Source organism: Leucoraja erinacea, chromosome 1 (assembly GCF_028641065.1).
Source record: "Leucoraja erinacea ecotype New England chromosome 1, Leri_hhj_1, whole genome shotgun sequence".
In the NCBI taxonomy this organism is placed as follows: Eukaryota; Metazoa; Chordata; class Chondrichthyes; order Rajiformes; family Rajidae; genus Leucoraja; species Leucoraja erinaceus.
This window is the reverse complement of record NC_073377.1, coordinates 42,584,519-42,600,855: the sequence shown is the minus strand read 5'-3', so window position 1 is coordinate 42,600,855 and position 16,337 is coordinate 42,584,519. Positions and strand designations below refer to the sequence as shown.

The 16,337-nt window shown below is 41.9% G+C and overlaps 1 protein-coding gene across 14 annotated transcripts in view; it reads left to right on the top strand.

The window, feature by feature from the left end:
- The window catches only part of LOC129696036 (atos homolog protein B), a 106,219-nt gene that overhangs the window by 27,437 nt on the left and 62,445 nt on the right, over positions 1-16,337 (top strand). The window contains exon 1 of one of the 14 annotated variants that reach the window (XM_055633446.1): positions 6,001-6,161. The exons of 11 other annotated variants lie outside the window; for them this stretch is intronic. In XM_055633446.1, coding sequence (XP_055489421.1) covers positions 6,020-6,161 — 142 coding nt within the window. In that variant the 5' untranslated portion in view covers positions 6,001-6,019. Of the gene's footprint in view, positions 1-6,000; positions 6,162-16,337 lie in introns of those variants that run through there. 2 more of the 14 variants (XM_055633500.1, XM_055633458.1) reach the window with 2 other exon arrangements.

Genomic DNA, 16,337 nt, shown 5'->3' with positions numbered 1-16,337 from the left:
CTCTCTGGGAGCTGTTCTGATCTTTTTTGAGTATTTAAACGTAGAAACATAGAAAATAAGTGAAGGAGTAGACCATTCGGACCTTTGAGCCAGCACCACCATTCAATATGATCATGGCTGATCATCTAAAATCATTACCCTGTCCTGCTTTTACCCCATATCCCTTGATTCCTTTAGCCCCAAGAGCTAAATCTAACTCTCAATTGAAAACATCCAATGAATTAGCCTCCACTGCCTTCTGTGGCAGAGAATTTCACAGATTCACAACTCTCTGGTTGAAAAGGTTTTTCCTCATCTGCTAGTGATTCGAAGATGCTAGGACAATGTTGCTCCCATATGGAGATATTTCTGTTGTTATCAGTACGTAATCATTAGGATATTAAAATAAAATCAGCTGATTGGTGAAAAATTGAGACATTGCAAGCTAATCACAGAAAATGCTGGCAGTCTTCAGTTGGTCTTGTTGAGCAGTGCAAGTGAATAATCTTTTACAGAAACTATTACCGAAAAATTGAGCAGTGATGATAATAGTCTTTGTACTCATTTCTCTCTCATTCAAGTTACTAAGATCAGTGGATATGAACATTCCATGATTAGGAAAAAAAAGGCCTGTTTTGGAATTCCAGAAGTGGAGCTACGTTGTATTTGTTTTTAAGCACATTCCTTACTACTTGTGGTCCATTGCCATGCTTCCCGTTATTTCATTTCAAAACATTTCGCTCTTAAAATATCACCTTTTCAATCTTGGTTGTAGGAAGCAGAAAAGTGATCTATCGTACACTTTTGATCAAACGTTGGTTGTTGGCATGATGATTTATGATGGTGCCTCTTTCAAATTAAGTTACAAGTTGCATAGAGAAAAGATTGTCCAACTTTGAACAGCACATTCCTATCATACATTACGCCAGGTATAGGCTAAGTTTCCATTCAGCTTTCTTGCTTCCATTTCTTCCAGGCAATGGTGATCTGGATTTTCATCATTCCTGATTGTGATTACTTTGCTGGCTAACAAAATCGTTTGTTGTATGATTTATTTTCTGAATTGTTTCCTGATGATATTTACAGTAACTGGCAACACAGAGTCTTTTGTAATTTAGTTATTTCTTGAAGCTGTACTCTGCCACTTGCCCCAACCTTTTTCTTCTGCTTTTAAATCATACCATGACTTTTACCGCATCCACCAGCACTTTCTCATATTTCAATTCAATGTCATTTTTTTTGGGGGGGGAGGGGAAATATGATACACTTAACAATAAAATACTATGGAATTTCATTTTTATGGTGATCACACTGTTAGTATGTATTTTTGTGGGTTTGTAAGACTTGGATAATGTACTGAAGAAATTGTATAATGGTCATTTTCAATGGAAATCAAGACCATAGGTATTTATCAAACAACATTCTTTAAGCAAATACAAGACAATTTGGTGTTTGCAGCCTTTTTTTCCCGATAGTTTTAATTTGCACAAGACCAGTTACAGGGAGAGGTTCTGTTACAGGGACTTTTTTAACAGGGGAATTTTTTCCTTTGGAGCACAGGTGTACAAGGTCATGAGGAGCACAGATAAAGTGAATGCTCATGGGTGAGAGGGGAGAGATTTGGCATTGAGGGCAACTTCGTCGCTCGGAGGGTAGGCTGTATCTAGAATTAGCTGCCAGGCAAAGCTAAAGAAGATTTTTAAAGGACATTTGGACAGATATATGGAAAGGAATGGTTTTGACTACCCCATGTGCCAACTTGGCCGGCATGAACAAGGTGGACCAAAAGACCTGTTTCCATGTTGTATGTGTCTTTGAATCTATGACTCAAAGATTGTTAGAAAATAACTTGGGAAGATGCAGAAAGATTGCAAGGGTTAGGTTAAATCAGTGGTGTAAAGAGATGCCATATGGATGACATTGTGAGATTACCCACTTCATTAGCAAGAGATGAAAGCACTTAAATGATATGAGATTAACATATTGTATCCAGAGAAATCTGTGATTCATTGCATAAATAACAGTGTTAGAATACAGATGTGGCTAGTAATTAGTAAACAAATGGGATGTTGCCAACAGAATACAGTAGTGAAGTCTTGTTGCTATTGTACAATAAGCTTCCCTTCATTGTACTGTGTAGTTTTAGTTTCCTTTTTTAAGATAGGATGTACTTACCTTGAAAGCAGTTCGAAGGAGGCTTATATGAACCGCTTGTTTTATGAGGATAAGCGAAGTGAATTTGCCCCAAATTCACTGGATCTTAGCATAATGAGTGATACAGTGTGGAAACAGGCCCTTCGGCCCAACCTGCCCATGCCGGCCAACATGTCCCAGCTATACTAGTCCCACCTGCCTGCCTTTGGTCCATATCCCTCCAAACCTGTCCTATCTATGTACATGTCTATCTGTTTCTTAAATGGTGGGATAGTCCTTGCCTCAACTACCTCCTCGGGCAGCTTGTTCCACACACCTTTGTTACCCCTCAGATTCCTATTAAATCTTTTCCTCTTCACAAACCTATGTCCTCAGATCCTCGATTCACCTACCCCTGGCAAGAGACTCTATGCATCTACCTGATCTATTCCTCTCATGATTTTATACATCTCAATAAGGTCATCCTCCTGCACTGCAAGGAATAGAGTCCCAGCCCACTCAACCTCTTCCTATAGCTCAGACTGTCTAGCGCTGTCAACATTCCCGTAAATCTTCTCTGTAGCTGTTCCAGCTTGTCAACATCTTCCCTATAACATGGTGCCCAGAACTGAACACAATATTCTAAATGCAGCCTCACCAATTGCACCATACAATTGCAACATGACATCCCAACTTCTATACTTAATACTCTGCCTGATGAAGGCTAATGTGCCAAACGCCTTTTTGACCACTCTATATACCTGCGACTCCACCTTCAAGAAACCATGCACCTGCACTCCTAGATCCCTCTGCTCCACAACACTCCACAGATACCTACCATTCACTGAGTCAGTCCTGCCCATGTAAGACTTCCCAAAATGCAACACCTCCATCACCCCACCTGGCCAATCAGCCAATTTTTCACACCAATCTTCACTATCTGCAAAACCACCCACTTTTGTATCATCTGCAAATTTACTAATCTTGCCGTGTATGTTCTCATCTAATCATTGATGTAATGACAAACAGTAACAGGCACAGTATCGAACCCTGTAGCACACCACTAGTCACAGGGCTCCAGTCCGAGAAGCAACCTTCCACCATCACCCTCTGCTTCCTTCCATGAAGCCAATTTGCTATCCATTCAGCTATCTTTCCTTGGATCCCATGCGATCTAATTTTCCAGAGCAATCTACCATGCGGATCCTTGTCAACATGATCCTCCCTCATCCTGATACAATCATCCAAGATTGTTGTCAGCAGCATGGTGCGCTGACAACAACCTGGCCCTTAACTCCAAGAAGACTAAGGAGCTCATTGTAGACTTCAGGAAGTCCAGAGGCGGCACGCATACCCCCATCCACATTAACGGGACGGAGGTGGAACGTGTTTCTAGCTTCAGGTTCCTGGGAGTCAACATCTCCGATGACCTCTCTTGGACCCACAATACCTCTACTCTGATCAAGAAGGCTCATCAGCGTCTCTTCTTCCTGAGGAGACTGAAGAAGGTCCATCTGTCTCCTCAGATCCTGGTGAACTTCTACCGCTGCACCATCGAGAGCATCCTTACCAACTGCATCACAGTATGGTATGGCAACTGCTCTGTCTCCGACCGGAATGCATTGCAGAGGGTGGTGAAAATTGCCTAACGCATCACCAGTTCCACGCTCCCCTCCATTGAGTCTGTCCAAAGCAAGCGCTGTCTGCGGAGGGCGCTCAGCATCGCCAAGGACTGCTCTCACCCCAACCATGGACTGTTTACCCTCCTACCATCCGGGAGGTGCTACAGGTCTCTCTGTTGCCGAACCAGCAGGTCGAGGAACAGCTTCTTTCCGGCGGCTGTCACTCTACTCAACAACGTACCTCGGTGACTGCCAATCCCCCCCCCCCCCCCCACTTATTATTTATTTTAATTCAAATCGTTTGCTATGTCGCTCTTCAAGGGAGATGCTAAATGAATTTTGTTGTCTCTGTACTGTACACTGACAATGACAATTAAATTGAATCTGAATCTGAATCTGAAGATAGATATCTCGGATTATTTTCTGAGAATCGTGAATTGGTAATTCTCTATTCCAGAGTGTTTGGATGCTGAATCATTAAGTGTATCTCAAGTAGACAGGGTGGTAAAGAAGGCTTATGGAATGCTTGCCTTCATCGCTAGGAGCATTGAATATAAGAGGTAGGAAATCTTGATGCAGCATTGTAGGACTTTGGTTAGTCTGCATGTGGAGTACTGTGTGCAGATCTGGTTGCTCCATTACAGGAAAGATGAGGAAGATTTGGAGAGGGTGCAGTGCAGGTTTACCAGAATGCTGCAGGGGAAGGAACTGCAAATGCTGGTTTAAAGATAGACAGAAAATGCTGGAGTAACTCAGCAGGACAAGCAGCATCTCTGGATAGAGGGAATGGGTGACGTTTCGGGTCATGACCTTCAGCCCAGCAATAAGATATACCATGAAGTTGCAAGTCTAACTCCTCCTAAAATAGCCACAAAATGCTGGAGTAAGTCAGCGGATCAGGCTGCATCTCTGGAGAAAGGGAGTAGGTAAAATTTTGGGTCGGAACCATTCTTTTGACGGAGCTAACTCTTATTTCTTGCAGAAATTAAGTGTATTCCAATGTTTGCTACTCTGGTGAGATCAAGTGCAGACTAGGTGACAGGTTTAGAGACCACCTGCACTCAGTCTGCAATGGCTCTCCTGGGCTTTTGTTTGCATCTCATTTCAATTCCCCTTTCCATTCTCACACCGACCGGCCTGTCTGCCTTTGGTCTTTTTCACTGCCAAGGTGAGGCCAAACTCAAACTAGAAGGACATATCTCATATTGCAACCGAGTCGTCTACAACCAAATCATAAGAACATATGAATTTTCTAATTTTTGGTAACTCTTACTTCGTGTGCTTCCCTTGTGTCTCCTTCCATTTCTTTATTTTGTTCCCAACCCCCTTACACCACTTTCAGTTCCCCATCACCTATTTTAGTGCCCCTCACCCTTCCTGGATTAATTTACCTACTACCCCACGTCTTCCACAATTTCCCCTCCTGCAGGTGTGTCTTTCTATCCTTCATCTCTCCCTCATTTGTCATCTTCCTTGCTTATCAGATTCCAGCATTTGTACCTTTTGTGTCCCTACTTATCACCTGTCAGCAGCTTTAAAACCCCCTCCTATTTATTGTTGTTTGATGATGAATTAAGGGATGGCAATGCACAAGGTATGTGTAGTGGGGAACAATAAATTAGATTTGTCAGTGCTTAGTTAAACCCATCTGTCAGGGCTTTGAAAAGGTAATGATATGACAATAGCACTATTTTCATGCAGAATGAACGAGAGCCTTTTTAAAACTGGCCTAACCATATTAAATAATTGGATTTAAGAATACAATTTTGGGGAAAAACTGGTAAAGCATGCAGACATAAAAAAAACTGGAAAGGAATACAAAAGTTTAGAAACTTAATTGGAGCTATAAATAGTACTTAACTGACTGCATTCTAATGCAAACCTTATTCTCTACAAAATTGAAATATTTACTTGAATAATCTGCAAACATTTCAAATTGCCATATTTGGTTAAGCAATCTTGTTTGTGGGAGGTGAGCAAAGGCAAACTAAAAATGCTACTTAATTCAAACGGTTTCCCAATACAGTGCGTTCCTAAGCGAAGTGCAGTTCCCCTTTTTCCCCCCAGTTGTTTCCAGTCCACCTTTGCAAATGTTTAAAATTGCATTTGATGTATTATCCTCCCCTTTTCAACCAGACTGGTATTCAGCTTTCTGTTCAGTCAGAATAACCTACCGTCATCGTGCTAGGCAACAAGGAGGAGTTCTTCTAAGTTAATTGCCAATCGTAACAGGCAGGAATCTTCCAATCAGCAGTGCGCTATGCTGAAAAGACCGAGCTGACGGAATGAGCTTGTTTAGTCAGCTGATAGGAAATGAAGTGAAGGCTGGAGCCGGCAAGAACAAGGCTGTGAATGTGAGCATTTTTTCATTGTGCCTCGGCAAGGGTACAATCAAAAGGGTCACAAAAGCAGATCATACAACTCAAGGTCTGTTACAAACTACCATATTTCTAAGTAATAATATAAAGCTTTGAGTTTTTTTCTGGCAGGCGCTGTGTCGTTCTAATAGCACTGGAGTAGAAAATTCTGTAGAAAAGTTAACTGGGTAATTGCTGTTGGGTTAAGATAACCAGAAAATGTTCTTTGTCGGTGTAGCCCAGGGTACTTTGCCCTGTACTTGATGAGAAGAATTTTAATGTTGACTTTAAAGTAGTTACTGATACATTGTACTGCTGCTTTATTTACAATATCTTGCTTTTATATGGTTTGCGTGCTAATCTTGGCTCAATTGTTATCTTTATCCAAAATTAGAGCTCTTTTATTGTGTTGTGCATGGGGTTGAAATTGCTGCTTTTATTATTAAATGGGACTTGGTAATATTTTAAGAATTCTACTTAGCACTTGTCACTGTGGCTGATCTAGGTTTGAACGCAAATCACATATTAAAAATAAAGCATTTGTTCAGGACCAAGTAACCTATTCAGCAGAGACCCGTGATACTGGGTAGATTGACCCTTGTCACAAACTGTCTGTGTGCCTGTGTTAAAAGCTTTTTGTGCTCTCATTTTGATTAATCATGGTGACCAACAGAAACAATGATGCATTAGCTTTTCCTTCAAAGATTAGAGGAAATGCTTTGTAATTGCACAATTGTTCATGAATCTTGAGAGGAAATTCTGCAAGAATATGTTTCGGAATGGCAGTGTGTATGTTTTAGTGACCTATTATAGTACTAATGTTTTACCCAAATTTACAATCCCTGCCTCTTTATTAACAGTTTACTGTGAATATTTCTGGGGGGGGAAATCCATACTTGTGTTTTTTTTTTAAACCAATTATTTTGATGCATTTTTCATTATTGATCATATAAATTAAACCAGATTAATACAATAGCCAGAAGAAGGATCCCAACCTGAAACGTCATCTATCCATGTTTTCCTGGACATGCTGCCTGACCCGCTCAGTTACTCCAGCACTTTGTCTATTTTGTAAACCAGCATCTGCAGTTCCTTGTATCCACACTTAACACAATAGTAGATGTATTTGATTGTATTTTTAAAAATGCTTACCTGTGTGATCCATGAAGGATGATTTCATCACAGTATATAGTGATGGGTAAGATTTTTTTTTCTTCTTTGTTAAATTGTTCACTGCTTTTAAGCAGTTATTAAGTTGCTGTTGTGACATTCTTGTCACAAAGGTATTCTAGTATTTAGATGGACCAACAGTGAACAAACAGCAATAAATGTAGAAGTGGGGAGAGCATGAATATGGTATTAGATAGAGGATTGATTGATGAATCGGGCTTTAGAGGCCAAATGCCTTACTCCTGCTCCTGTGTTTTGAATGAAAATGTCTGACCTGGAAGCCATGGGGTTCTTATCTGCTTTCCTTTGTGGTCGCTACAGCTTGCAGGTTTGGGCGATGTTGTCAAAGAGGGCTTGGCAAACAATTGCTGTATATCTTTAGCAGGCGGGTATTGTGTATCAGTGTGATAATGGTGAATGTTTAAAGTGCCTATGAAACTGGCTATTTTTTTATGGCATGTGTTGAACTGCTTGAGTGGTTTGGAGGTGCTTAGTGAGGCTCTGGAGACTCTCCTTCAGTACCCCAGACTTGTACTGAGACAGCAGTAAGGTTTGTGGGAGTCCAGAGAAGAGTCAGTTCCTGCAAAATCTATTGCTGTTGAACTGTTATCACCATGATTTTTTTGTGGAAGGTCATTGGCCTGAAACAGTAACTCTGTTTTTCTTTCCGCAGATGCTGCCTCATCTGTTAAGCACGCAGCATTTTGTGTTTAATTTGTGGTAGGTCCTATCATGTTTCAGGCCTGCGAGGAAGCTTGATTATGTCATTGAACAGGAAGAGTTAATTAGACGTTCTTGATGTAGACTGCTATTTTCTAGCACTTATGCGATGCAATTTTACTTGTTCTTACAACCCAAGCCTGAATGTCTCTCAATCTCACCACGGTATTGGCAGGATTGCCTTTATCAAAGGAGATGGAAATTGAACAAAAGCAGTTAAATCATCAGAGAACATCCCCACCTTAAGCTGTGATGAGGAAGCTGGTTTGATTCACTGTTCTCCGAACTCATGTTGTGTTGTCTGGAGCTGAGATATTGGTCTCCAACAATCGCCACATTCTGGTTGTTGTGTGAAAGATTTTTGTACCAGCAGCAAATACTTCTGCTCCAGCCAAACTACAATGAGGGCATTCACTCAACAAAGTTGAATAATATCACCATGTACCCCATTATCAAATAGCTGGGCATGTTTAATGGAGTCAGTAACTGGTTACCATTCTACTCTCAACTGTTCCCATGGTGACAACTGATGTTGAAAGTGCTAACAAACAACACTTATTCACCAATAACCCTTGCACTGTTCATTTTAGGTTATGTTAGGACTCCTCCACTGTCAGAGTGAAGCCATATGCAAATTGAAGGAATAGCATCTCATATTCGCCTTGGGTTCCTGTGGGCTTAGCCAAAGCACCAAAGAATGATGTGTGGGCGTACCCAATGCATCAAAGAATCATCTTCATTTGGGATTGGAATATTATTTTCACAAGAGTTTTCTATAAATTTGCTTTGCAAAGTTGCCATTTTTAGCTTGGCTACAGCCAGTGAGTGGAGAACAGTCATAATATCCTATGTGTATACTATTTGATTTGTACATGCTTCTACCAGTGAAAGGTGCCTTTTAACCACCCTTCTTTCTTTTTTTCCCCTGAATTAGCACCAGCATTTATACAAGGTAATATTCCAGCATAACCTCATACAAACAGATTGAATCATAAAAGACCTGCTTTAACAAAGGTTTAATTGTCAGGTTTTTTGTGTCAACTGCTGGTCAGTTTCCGAAGCACGTAACTGCTAGACCACAATGAATTGACTACAAAACATCCAAAGGCACATGCCTTTTGAAATCTGCTTTTAGATGGTGGAACCTAGTTAGGAAAGTCACTAAGTTATGAAAGCTAAATAAACATTCCTTGCAAGTTTTAATGTTTTTGGTCAATAATGTCATTTGTATACTTTTATATATTCCAGCTTCTTGTGGGTTCTCCTGGAAAAATAAGCAAAGTTTCTAATCTATTTCACTTTTCATTCTGATGTATTTCAGTCTGGAAATGATCATCGTGCTTCCTCAGCATGAGAGCTGTTCACGGACAGGTTGAAATTGTGTCCTTTAGTGCCCTACTGTGACTATTTCAAAAATAATGTTTCATTTCAGTAACTTGAGTTTCTAGCTGTCATTTTAAAAAAATCCATGTGAATATTCTGAAGTTATTTGTAACAGTGCAAAATTATGACAGTAAGTCCAGAAAATTGTCAGGTAAATTTTAATTACTATTTAAGCAATTAAGGTACCACAAAACCAGCAGTTTTAGAACTGATAATATAATATAAATTAATGATCCTTTTTTGGCTAACATGTATGACCACCTGCTGTCTGCCGCAGCACAAATCATCAACTGGTTCCTTCTCCAGTGCTCCTCCCAGTGACAGAAACAGCTGCTCCTTAAATCACACCATGGACTCTGTCTATCTAGGGGCGCACAGTGTTCACTCTATAACACAATACTAATTAGTGTGCTTCCAACAAAATCAGTCTCCGTAAGGACTGGTGTCAAACAAGGCTGTCATTGCCTCAACAATTTTTCTCAATCCCTCTCGCCACCATGTTGCAGCTTGTATCTAACATACTTCCAATGAGAGTGGAGTTAATCTTCAGAACTAAATGTACAACACTTAACACCGCAACAACCATACTGCAGAAACTCAATCGGCAAGCTGCATTATGAGCCGTGCTTGACTTCATCCACACTCCAAGGCAGAGTTCCAAAACATCACCATTCTCCGACAATTAGGATTTGTGGTGAGGTCCTGGAAAACTTGGATCACCAGCAAATCTCAAAAGACACATTTCAGTGAAAGCAAACATTGAAATTCACCACCTTCTTCATGTGCGGCCTTTGATTTTATATGAGGAGAAGGTGATTGTTGAAAATGAAGAGTGCTGACCTAGCACAGAAATTATCCTGCCCATGCTATTTGAGGCCTGGACTACATAAAGCAGGTGTGTCTAGGCCCAGGAGCAATATTTCCAACACTACCTCTGTAAAATTCCCCAGATTTACTTGAAAGATGAGCACACCACTGTCTGTCCCCTCACAGAGCTATTTCCCCAGCATCAAGCCTCTATTTATTCTGTCAGCTTTGTCGAGAAGGCCACATCGTTTGTTTGCCTGATATCAGACTATATTCTGAGCACTCTTATGGAAATAAGTTACCAAGTGACTGAAGAGAAGAAGAAGTCCAAACCTCCTTGAATTGCACAACCTCACTGGTTTCTGGCCCATGACCATAAAAATGGACAAGAGGCGTTCAAGATAGTATTGAGGCTCTCAATAATGCTCAATACCATCTAAAACTATGCTCAATACCATCTAAAACTATGTGCCCAGCTAACAACCATCAAATCAACTATGGAAGCCTCAGCAGCCATCTCAGAACCCTCAAAACTGAACGAGAAGCAAATTGTTAATGATCCTGAGGTACTGTGTGAGTATAGGAATTCAACTTGTGTTTGTGAAGATATGTGAAGAGGGAAAGATTAGTGAAAACTAATGTAGGTCCCTTGCAATCAGAAAGGTGAATTTATAATGGGGAAACCAGGAAATGGCAGACCACTTAAACAAGTGCTTTGATTCTGTCTTCACTAAGGAAGACACAAACAATCTCCCAGAAATACCAGGGGACCGAGCATCTACTGGGAGGGAGGAACTGAAGGAAATCCGTGTTTGTCAGGAAATGGTGTTGGGTAAACTGTTGGGACTGAAGGTAGATAAATCCCCAGGGCCTGATGGTCTGCATCCCCGAGTACTCAAGGAGGTAGCCCTAGAAATTGTGGATGCATTGGTGATCATTTTCCAATGTTCTATAGATTCAGGATCAGTTCCTGTGGACTGGAGGGTAGCTAATGTAACTCCACTTTTTAAGAAAGGAGGGAGAGAGAAAACAGGGAATTATAGACCAGTTAGCCTGACATCAGCAGTGGGGAAAATGCTCGAGTCAATTAGAAAAGGTGTAATAGCAGCGCATTTGGAAAGCAGTAATGCGATCGGTCAAAGTCAGCATGGATTTATGAAGGGGAAATCATGTTTTACTAATCTTCTGGAATTTTTTGAGGATGTAACAAGTAGAATGGATAAGGGAGAATCAGTGGATGTGGTGTATCTGGACTTTCAAAAAGCCTTTGACAAGGTCCCACACAAGAGATTAGTGTGCAAAATTGGAGCACATGGTATTGAAATGTATAGAGAGCTGGTTGGCAGACAGGCAGCAAAGGCTTGGAATTAACGGGTCCTTTTCAGAATGGCAGGCAATGACTAGTGGGGTGCCGCAAGGCTCGGTGCTGGGACCCCAGTTATTTACAATATATATTAACAATTTAGACAAGGGAATTAAATGTAACATCTCCAAGTTTGCGAATGACACAAAGCTGGGTGGCAGGGTGAGCTGCGAGGAGGATGCTCTAAGGCTGCAGGGTGACTTGGATAGGTTGGGTGAGTGGGCAGATGCTGTATAATGTGGATAATTGTGAGGTTATCCACTTTGGTGGCAAGAACAAGAAGGCAGATTGTTATCGGAATGGTGTCCGATTAGGAAAAGGAAAGGTGTAACGAGACTTGGGTGTCCTTGTACACCAGTCACTGAAAGTAAGCATGCAGGTACAGCAGGCAGTGAAGAAAGCAAATGGCATTATGCCCTTCATTGCGAGAGGATTTGAGTATAGAGCAAGGAGGTCCTACTGTTGTACAGGGCCCTGGTGAGACCGTACCTGGAGTATTGTGTGCAGTTTTGGTCTCCTAATTTGAGGAAGGACACTTGCTATTGAGGGAGTGCAGCGGAGGTTCACCAGGTTAATTCCCGGGATGGCGGGACGGACATATGATGAAAGAATGGATCCATTGGGCTTATGTTCACTGGAATTTAGAAGGATGAGAGGGGATCGTTTAGAAACATAAAATTCTTAAGGAATTGGACAGGCTAGATGCAGGAAAAGTGTTCCCGATGTTGGAGTCTAGAACCAGCAGTCACAATGTAAGAATAAGGGATAGGCCACCTAAGGGATAGGGTGATTTTATGCACCTCTATAAGATGAATGAATGTTTTTTGGCCAAGTATTCACACACAGGGAATTTGCCTTGGTGCTCCGCCCGCAAATGACAACATGATATACAGTGACAGTAAGATCACCCTTCATCCTCCTGCGCTTCAAGGAATAGGGTCCCAGTCTACTCAACCTCTCCCTATGGCTCAGCCCTTCTCGTCCTGGCAGCATCTTCGTAATTTCTTTCTGTACCCTTTCCAGCTTGAGAACATCTTTCCCATAACGTGGTGCCTAGATCTGAACACAATACTCTAAATGCGACCTCTTCTTTACAATTTCACTGGAAACATTATAATCAAAATGAAGAAAACTTGGCTCAATGATGGATTATTATTATCTGCTGCTGAAATTCAAATAAACCTCTTATGATGTAAAATTAAACACCAATCTAATAATGCCCAGCGGAGACAGGAGACTGCAGATGCTGGCATCTGGAGCAACAAACAATCTACTGGAGGAATTCAGTGGGTTGAGCACCATCTGCTTCTTGGAATTGTCAATTTTTTGGGATGAAACCCTGCATCAGGATTATAACCATCGTCCTGAATACTGGAGCCCCCCCCCCAAGGCTGTGTGCTTAGTCCACTACTATTCACACTACTTACCCACGACTGTGCCGTCAAACACAACACCAAGCAAATAATCAAATACGCAGATGACACTGATGGGCCTCATCAGAGACACCAACGAGACTGCCTACAAAGAGGAAGTGGCGCAGCTTGTGAACTGGTGTGATGACAACAATCTGTCCCTAAATATCGCCAAGACCAAACGCTGATCATAGACTTCAGGAGAACGCAGGCTGTCCACTCCCCCCCCCCCCCCCCCCCCCCCCCCCCGCACATCAACGACTCCAGCGTGGAGAGAGTGAGCAACATCAAATTCCTAGGGGTACACCTTGCTGATGACCTTTCCTGGTGTCTCAACACCACGCACCTGGCCGGGAGGGCTCAACAGAGGCTGTACTTCCTCAGGAGGCTGAATTGAGGGAGGCTTCCCCCACCCATCCTCTCTATGTTCAACAGAGGTTCCATAGAGGGCGTCATGACATGCTGCATCACCGTCTGGTACGGGAACTGCACAGCGTCAGGCAGGAAGACCCTGCAGCAATTAGTCAAGACAGCGGAAAACTTTATCGGGGAGCCTCTCCGATCCATTCTGGACATTTTCAACAAAACATGTCTCTGAAAAGCCTCCAACATTATAAAGGACTCCTCCTGCCCCTCCCATGGGCTCTTTGCCCCTCTGCTGTCCGGCACGAGGTACTGGAGCATCAAGGCCAGCAATACCATGATGTGCAACAGTTTCTTCCCCCTGGCTGTTTCAATGACAAACACCCTGATGCCCCCCAACACACACATACACCCAACTAAAACACACATGCACTGCACTGGCACCTTGCATCAATATCAACCACTATGCACCTTGCACCTCAGCCCCGTGAGGAACAACATTTCATTCAAATGTATACTTACATGTTCGAATGACAAATTTATGATTATTATTTTTGGAAGAGCAGGTCCATGACTAAGGCAGAGATAGATTCTTGATTAGTACAGGTGTCGGGGGTTATGGGGAGGAGGCAGGAGAATGCGGGGTTAGGAGGGAGAGATAGATCAGCATGATTGAATGGCGGAGTAGACTTGATGGGCCGAGTGGGCTAATTCTGCTCATCGCTTATGAGCTTATGACTAACAAGTACACAGCTGCTCAGAAGATTAGATCCCTTCACACTTTGCATATCCCTTCACAAGTATATGACCCTGACTAGAATGTGTATGACTGTTCCCTTATAACTGAGTTCTTCTTCTTCGTCTTGCGTATGGCATGCACAGCCTAAAGTTGTAGGACAACTTGTTCTATTTGATCTTATTTGATTGTGCACGCCAGGTTGATTACATTCGTTGAAACGGGGCGGACCACGTGAAGCTTGCAATCTCCCACCCCTTATCACGGAGTCTGACTTCTGGAACTCCACGTAGAAACATAATGGAAGGACCACACAAGCTGCAATGGCTCAAGAGCCAGGCCTTCACCAACTTCAAATGATGGGATTTCCACTATCACGTGCACTGATTTTCCCAATGCCCCCCTTGCCCCCCAAGAAATTGTACTTCCAGAATCTGTTGTACTTCCAGATTACTGTTTCAAATTATGCTTATTTTCTCCCAAAACGCTTGTATCCTTTCTTTCATTTATCTTTTCCTGTTAAAACAGTCATGAACCCAGTATCACCAGAACAAATTTATGAAACCTTATTGCCCATTTTTTTTTCCGGCTTTCTTTCTTAAAATGTTTGCTGATGAATATGAATTATTCTAGAAGAATGACTGCAGTTTTGTCCAGAAAATAGGGAGGAAAACTGGATCTTCTGTTGAAAATGTTGTTGACAATGTTAATAACTCTTCGTATGTTGTGTGAACAACAGTTCTTTTGTAATTTTGTAATTATTCTCTCGTGTCCATTTCCAAATCGATTATGTAAAAAATAATATTTATTGAAATTCTTTGGGAGAAGAATACATTTGTGTACTATTTTCTAAATGGGGAGATGATTCAGAAATCAGAGGGGACTTGGGCATGATTCCCAAAAGATTAATTTGCAGGTTGAGCCGGTAGTAAGGAAGGCAAATGCAATGTTATTTCAAGAACGCTGGAATTAAGAAACACTGGTGTAATGCTGGGGCTTTATAAGATGCTGGTTTGGCCACGTATTCAATATTGTCATGTCATAAGTGATGGAAGTAGAATTGGGCCATTCAGCCCATCAAGTAAACTCTGCCGTTCAATCATGGCTGATTTATCTCTCCCCCTCCTAACCCCATCCTGCCTAACCCCATTCTCCCCCCCCCCCCCCCCCCCCCCCATAACCTCTGACGCCTGTGAGCTGTTTTGTGCCCCTTCTCTGAGGAAGGATGTGCTGGTGTTGGAGAGGATTCAGAGGATGTTTATGTTAATGATCATGGTGTTATTGGGTTAATGTGAAGATCATTTGATGGTTCTGGGCCTGTACTTGCTGGTGTTTAGGAGGATGGGGGAGGGGGGGGGGGGGGGGGGGGATCTCATTTAAACCCACCAAATAATGAAAGGTGTAGATGGAGTGGATAAAGAGAGGATGTTGCCACTCGTGGGGGAGTCTAGGACCAGAGGGCACAGCCTCAAAATAAAAGGGCCTGTTCCTTTAGAATGGAATTCAAGAAGAATTTATTTAGCCAGAGGGTGGTAAATTTATGGCATTCATTGAGACAGTCGGCTGTGGAGACATTGGGTATTTCTGAAATTGAGTTTGATAGGTTCTTGATTAATCAGGGTGTCACAGTTTAAAGGAAGGATGCAAGACAATGGGGTTGAGAGGGTAAAATAGATTGGCAATGATCAAATGGTGGAGCGACTCGTTTGGGCCAAATGGCCTAATTCTACAAAGCAATGAGTTGACAAGAGTATTATAAAATTGATGGAACTACAATAAAAAAAATCTGATTTGCCAGTTAACTTGGAGAAACCTATGTGCAGTTAACATGGTCTAATTAGAAATTAGTTTGCATTAGCCCTTAAAACTTGCACTACAGTAGTTCTGTCTCATAAATATGAATCATCACTTCTGTGTTCTTTAGCGACTCCAGACCCGGCATTATGTCTCGCGGTCAGTTATCCTCTGAAATGACCAATCTGTCCTCGGAAATGGCCAACAAAATCCGTATCCCATGAAAAAAAAATTCTATCAGCAGAAAGTGCTGTGTAACTCTCCAAACGGAGAGTGAAACAGTCATGTTTTAGATCGATTAATTTCTGGTTAGACTATTGGTTATTGATCTATAGGTTTTAAAGCTGTTTCTTTCCCTGCATCCTCCCTGATATGCTGAGTATCCCTGCATATTCTGTTAAACTCTTATCTATTCTTTAGGTCCAGATGTTTTTACAATGTGAGGATGGGTAGAACAACAATAAAACATTGTGGGCTCCAACTTTCTGAGGTCATCGA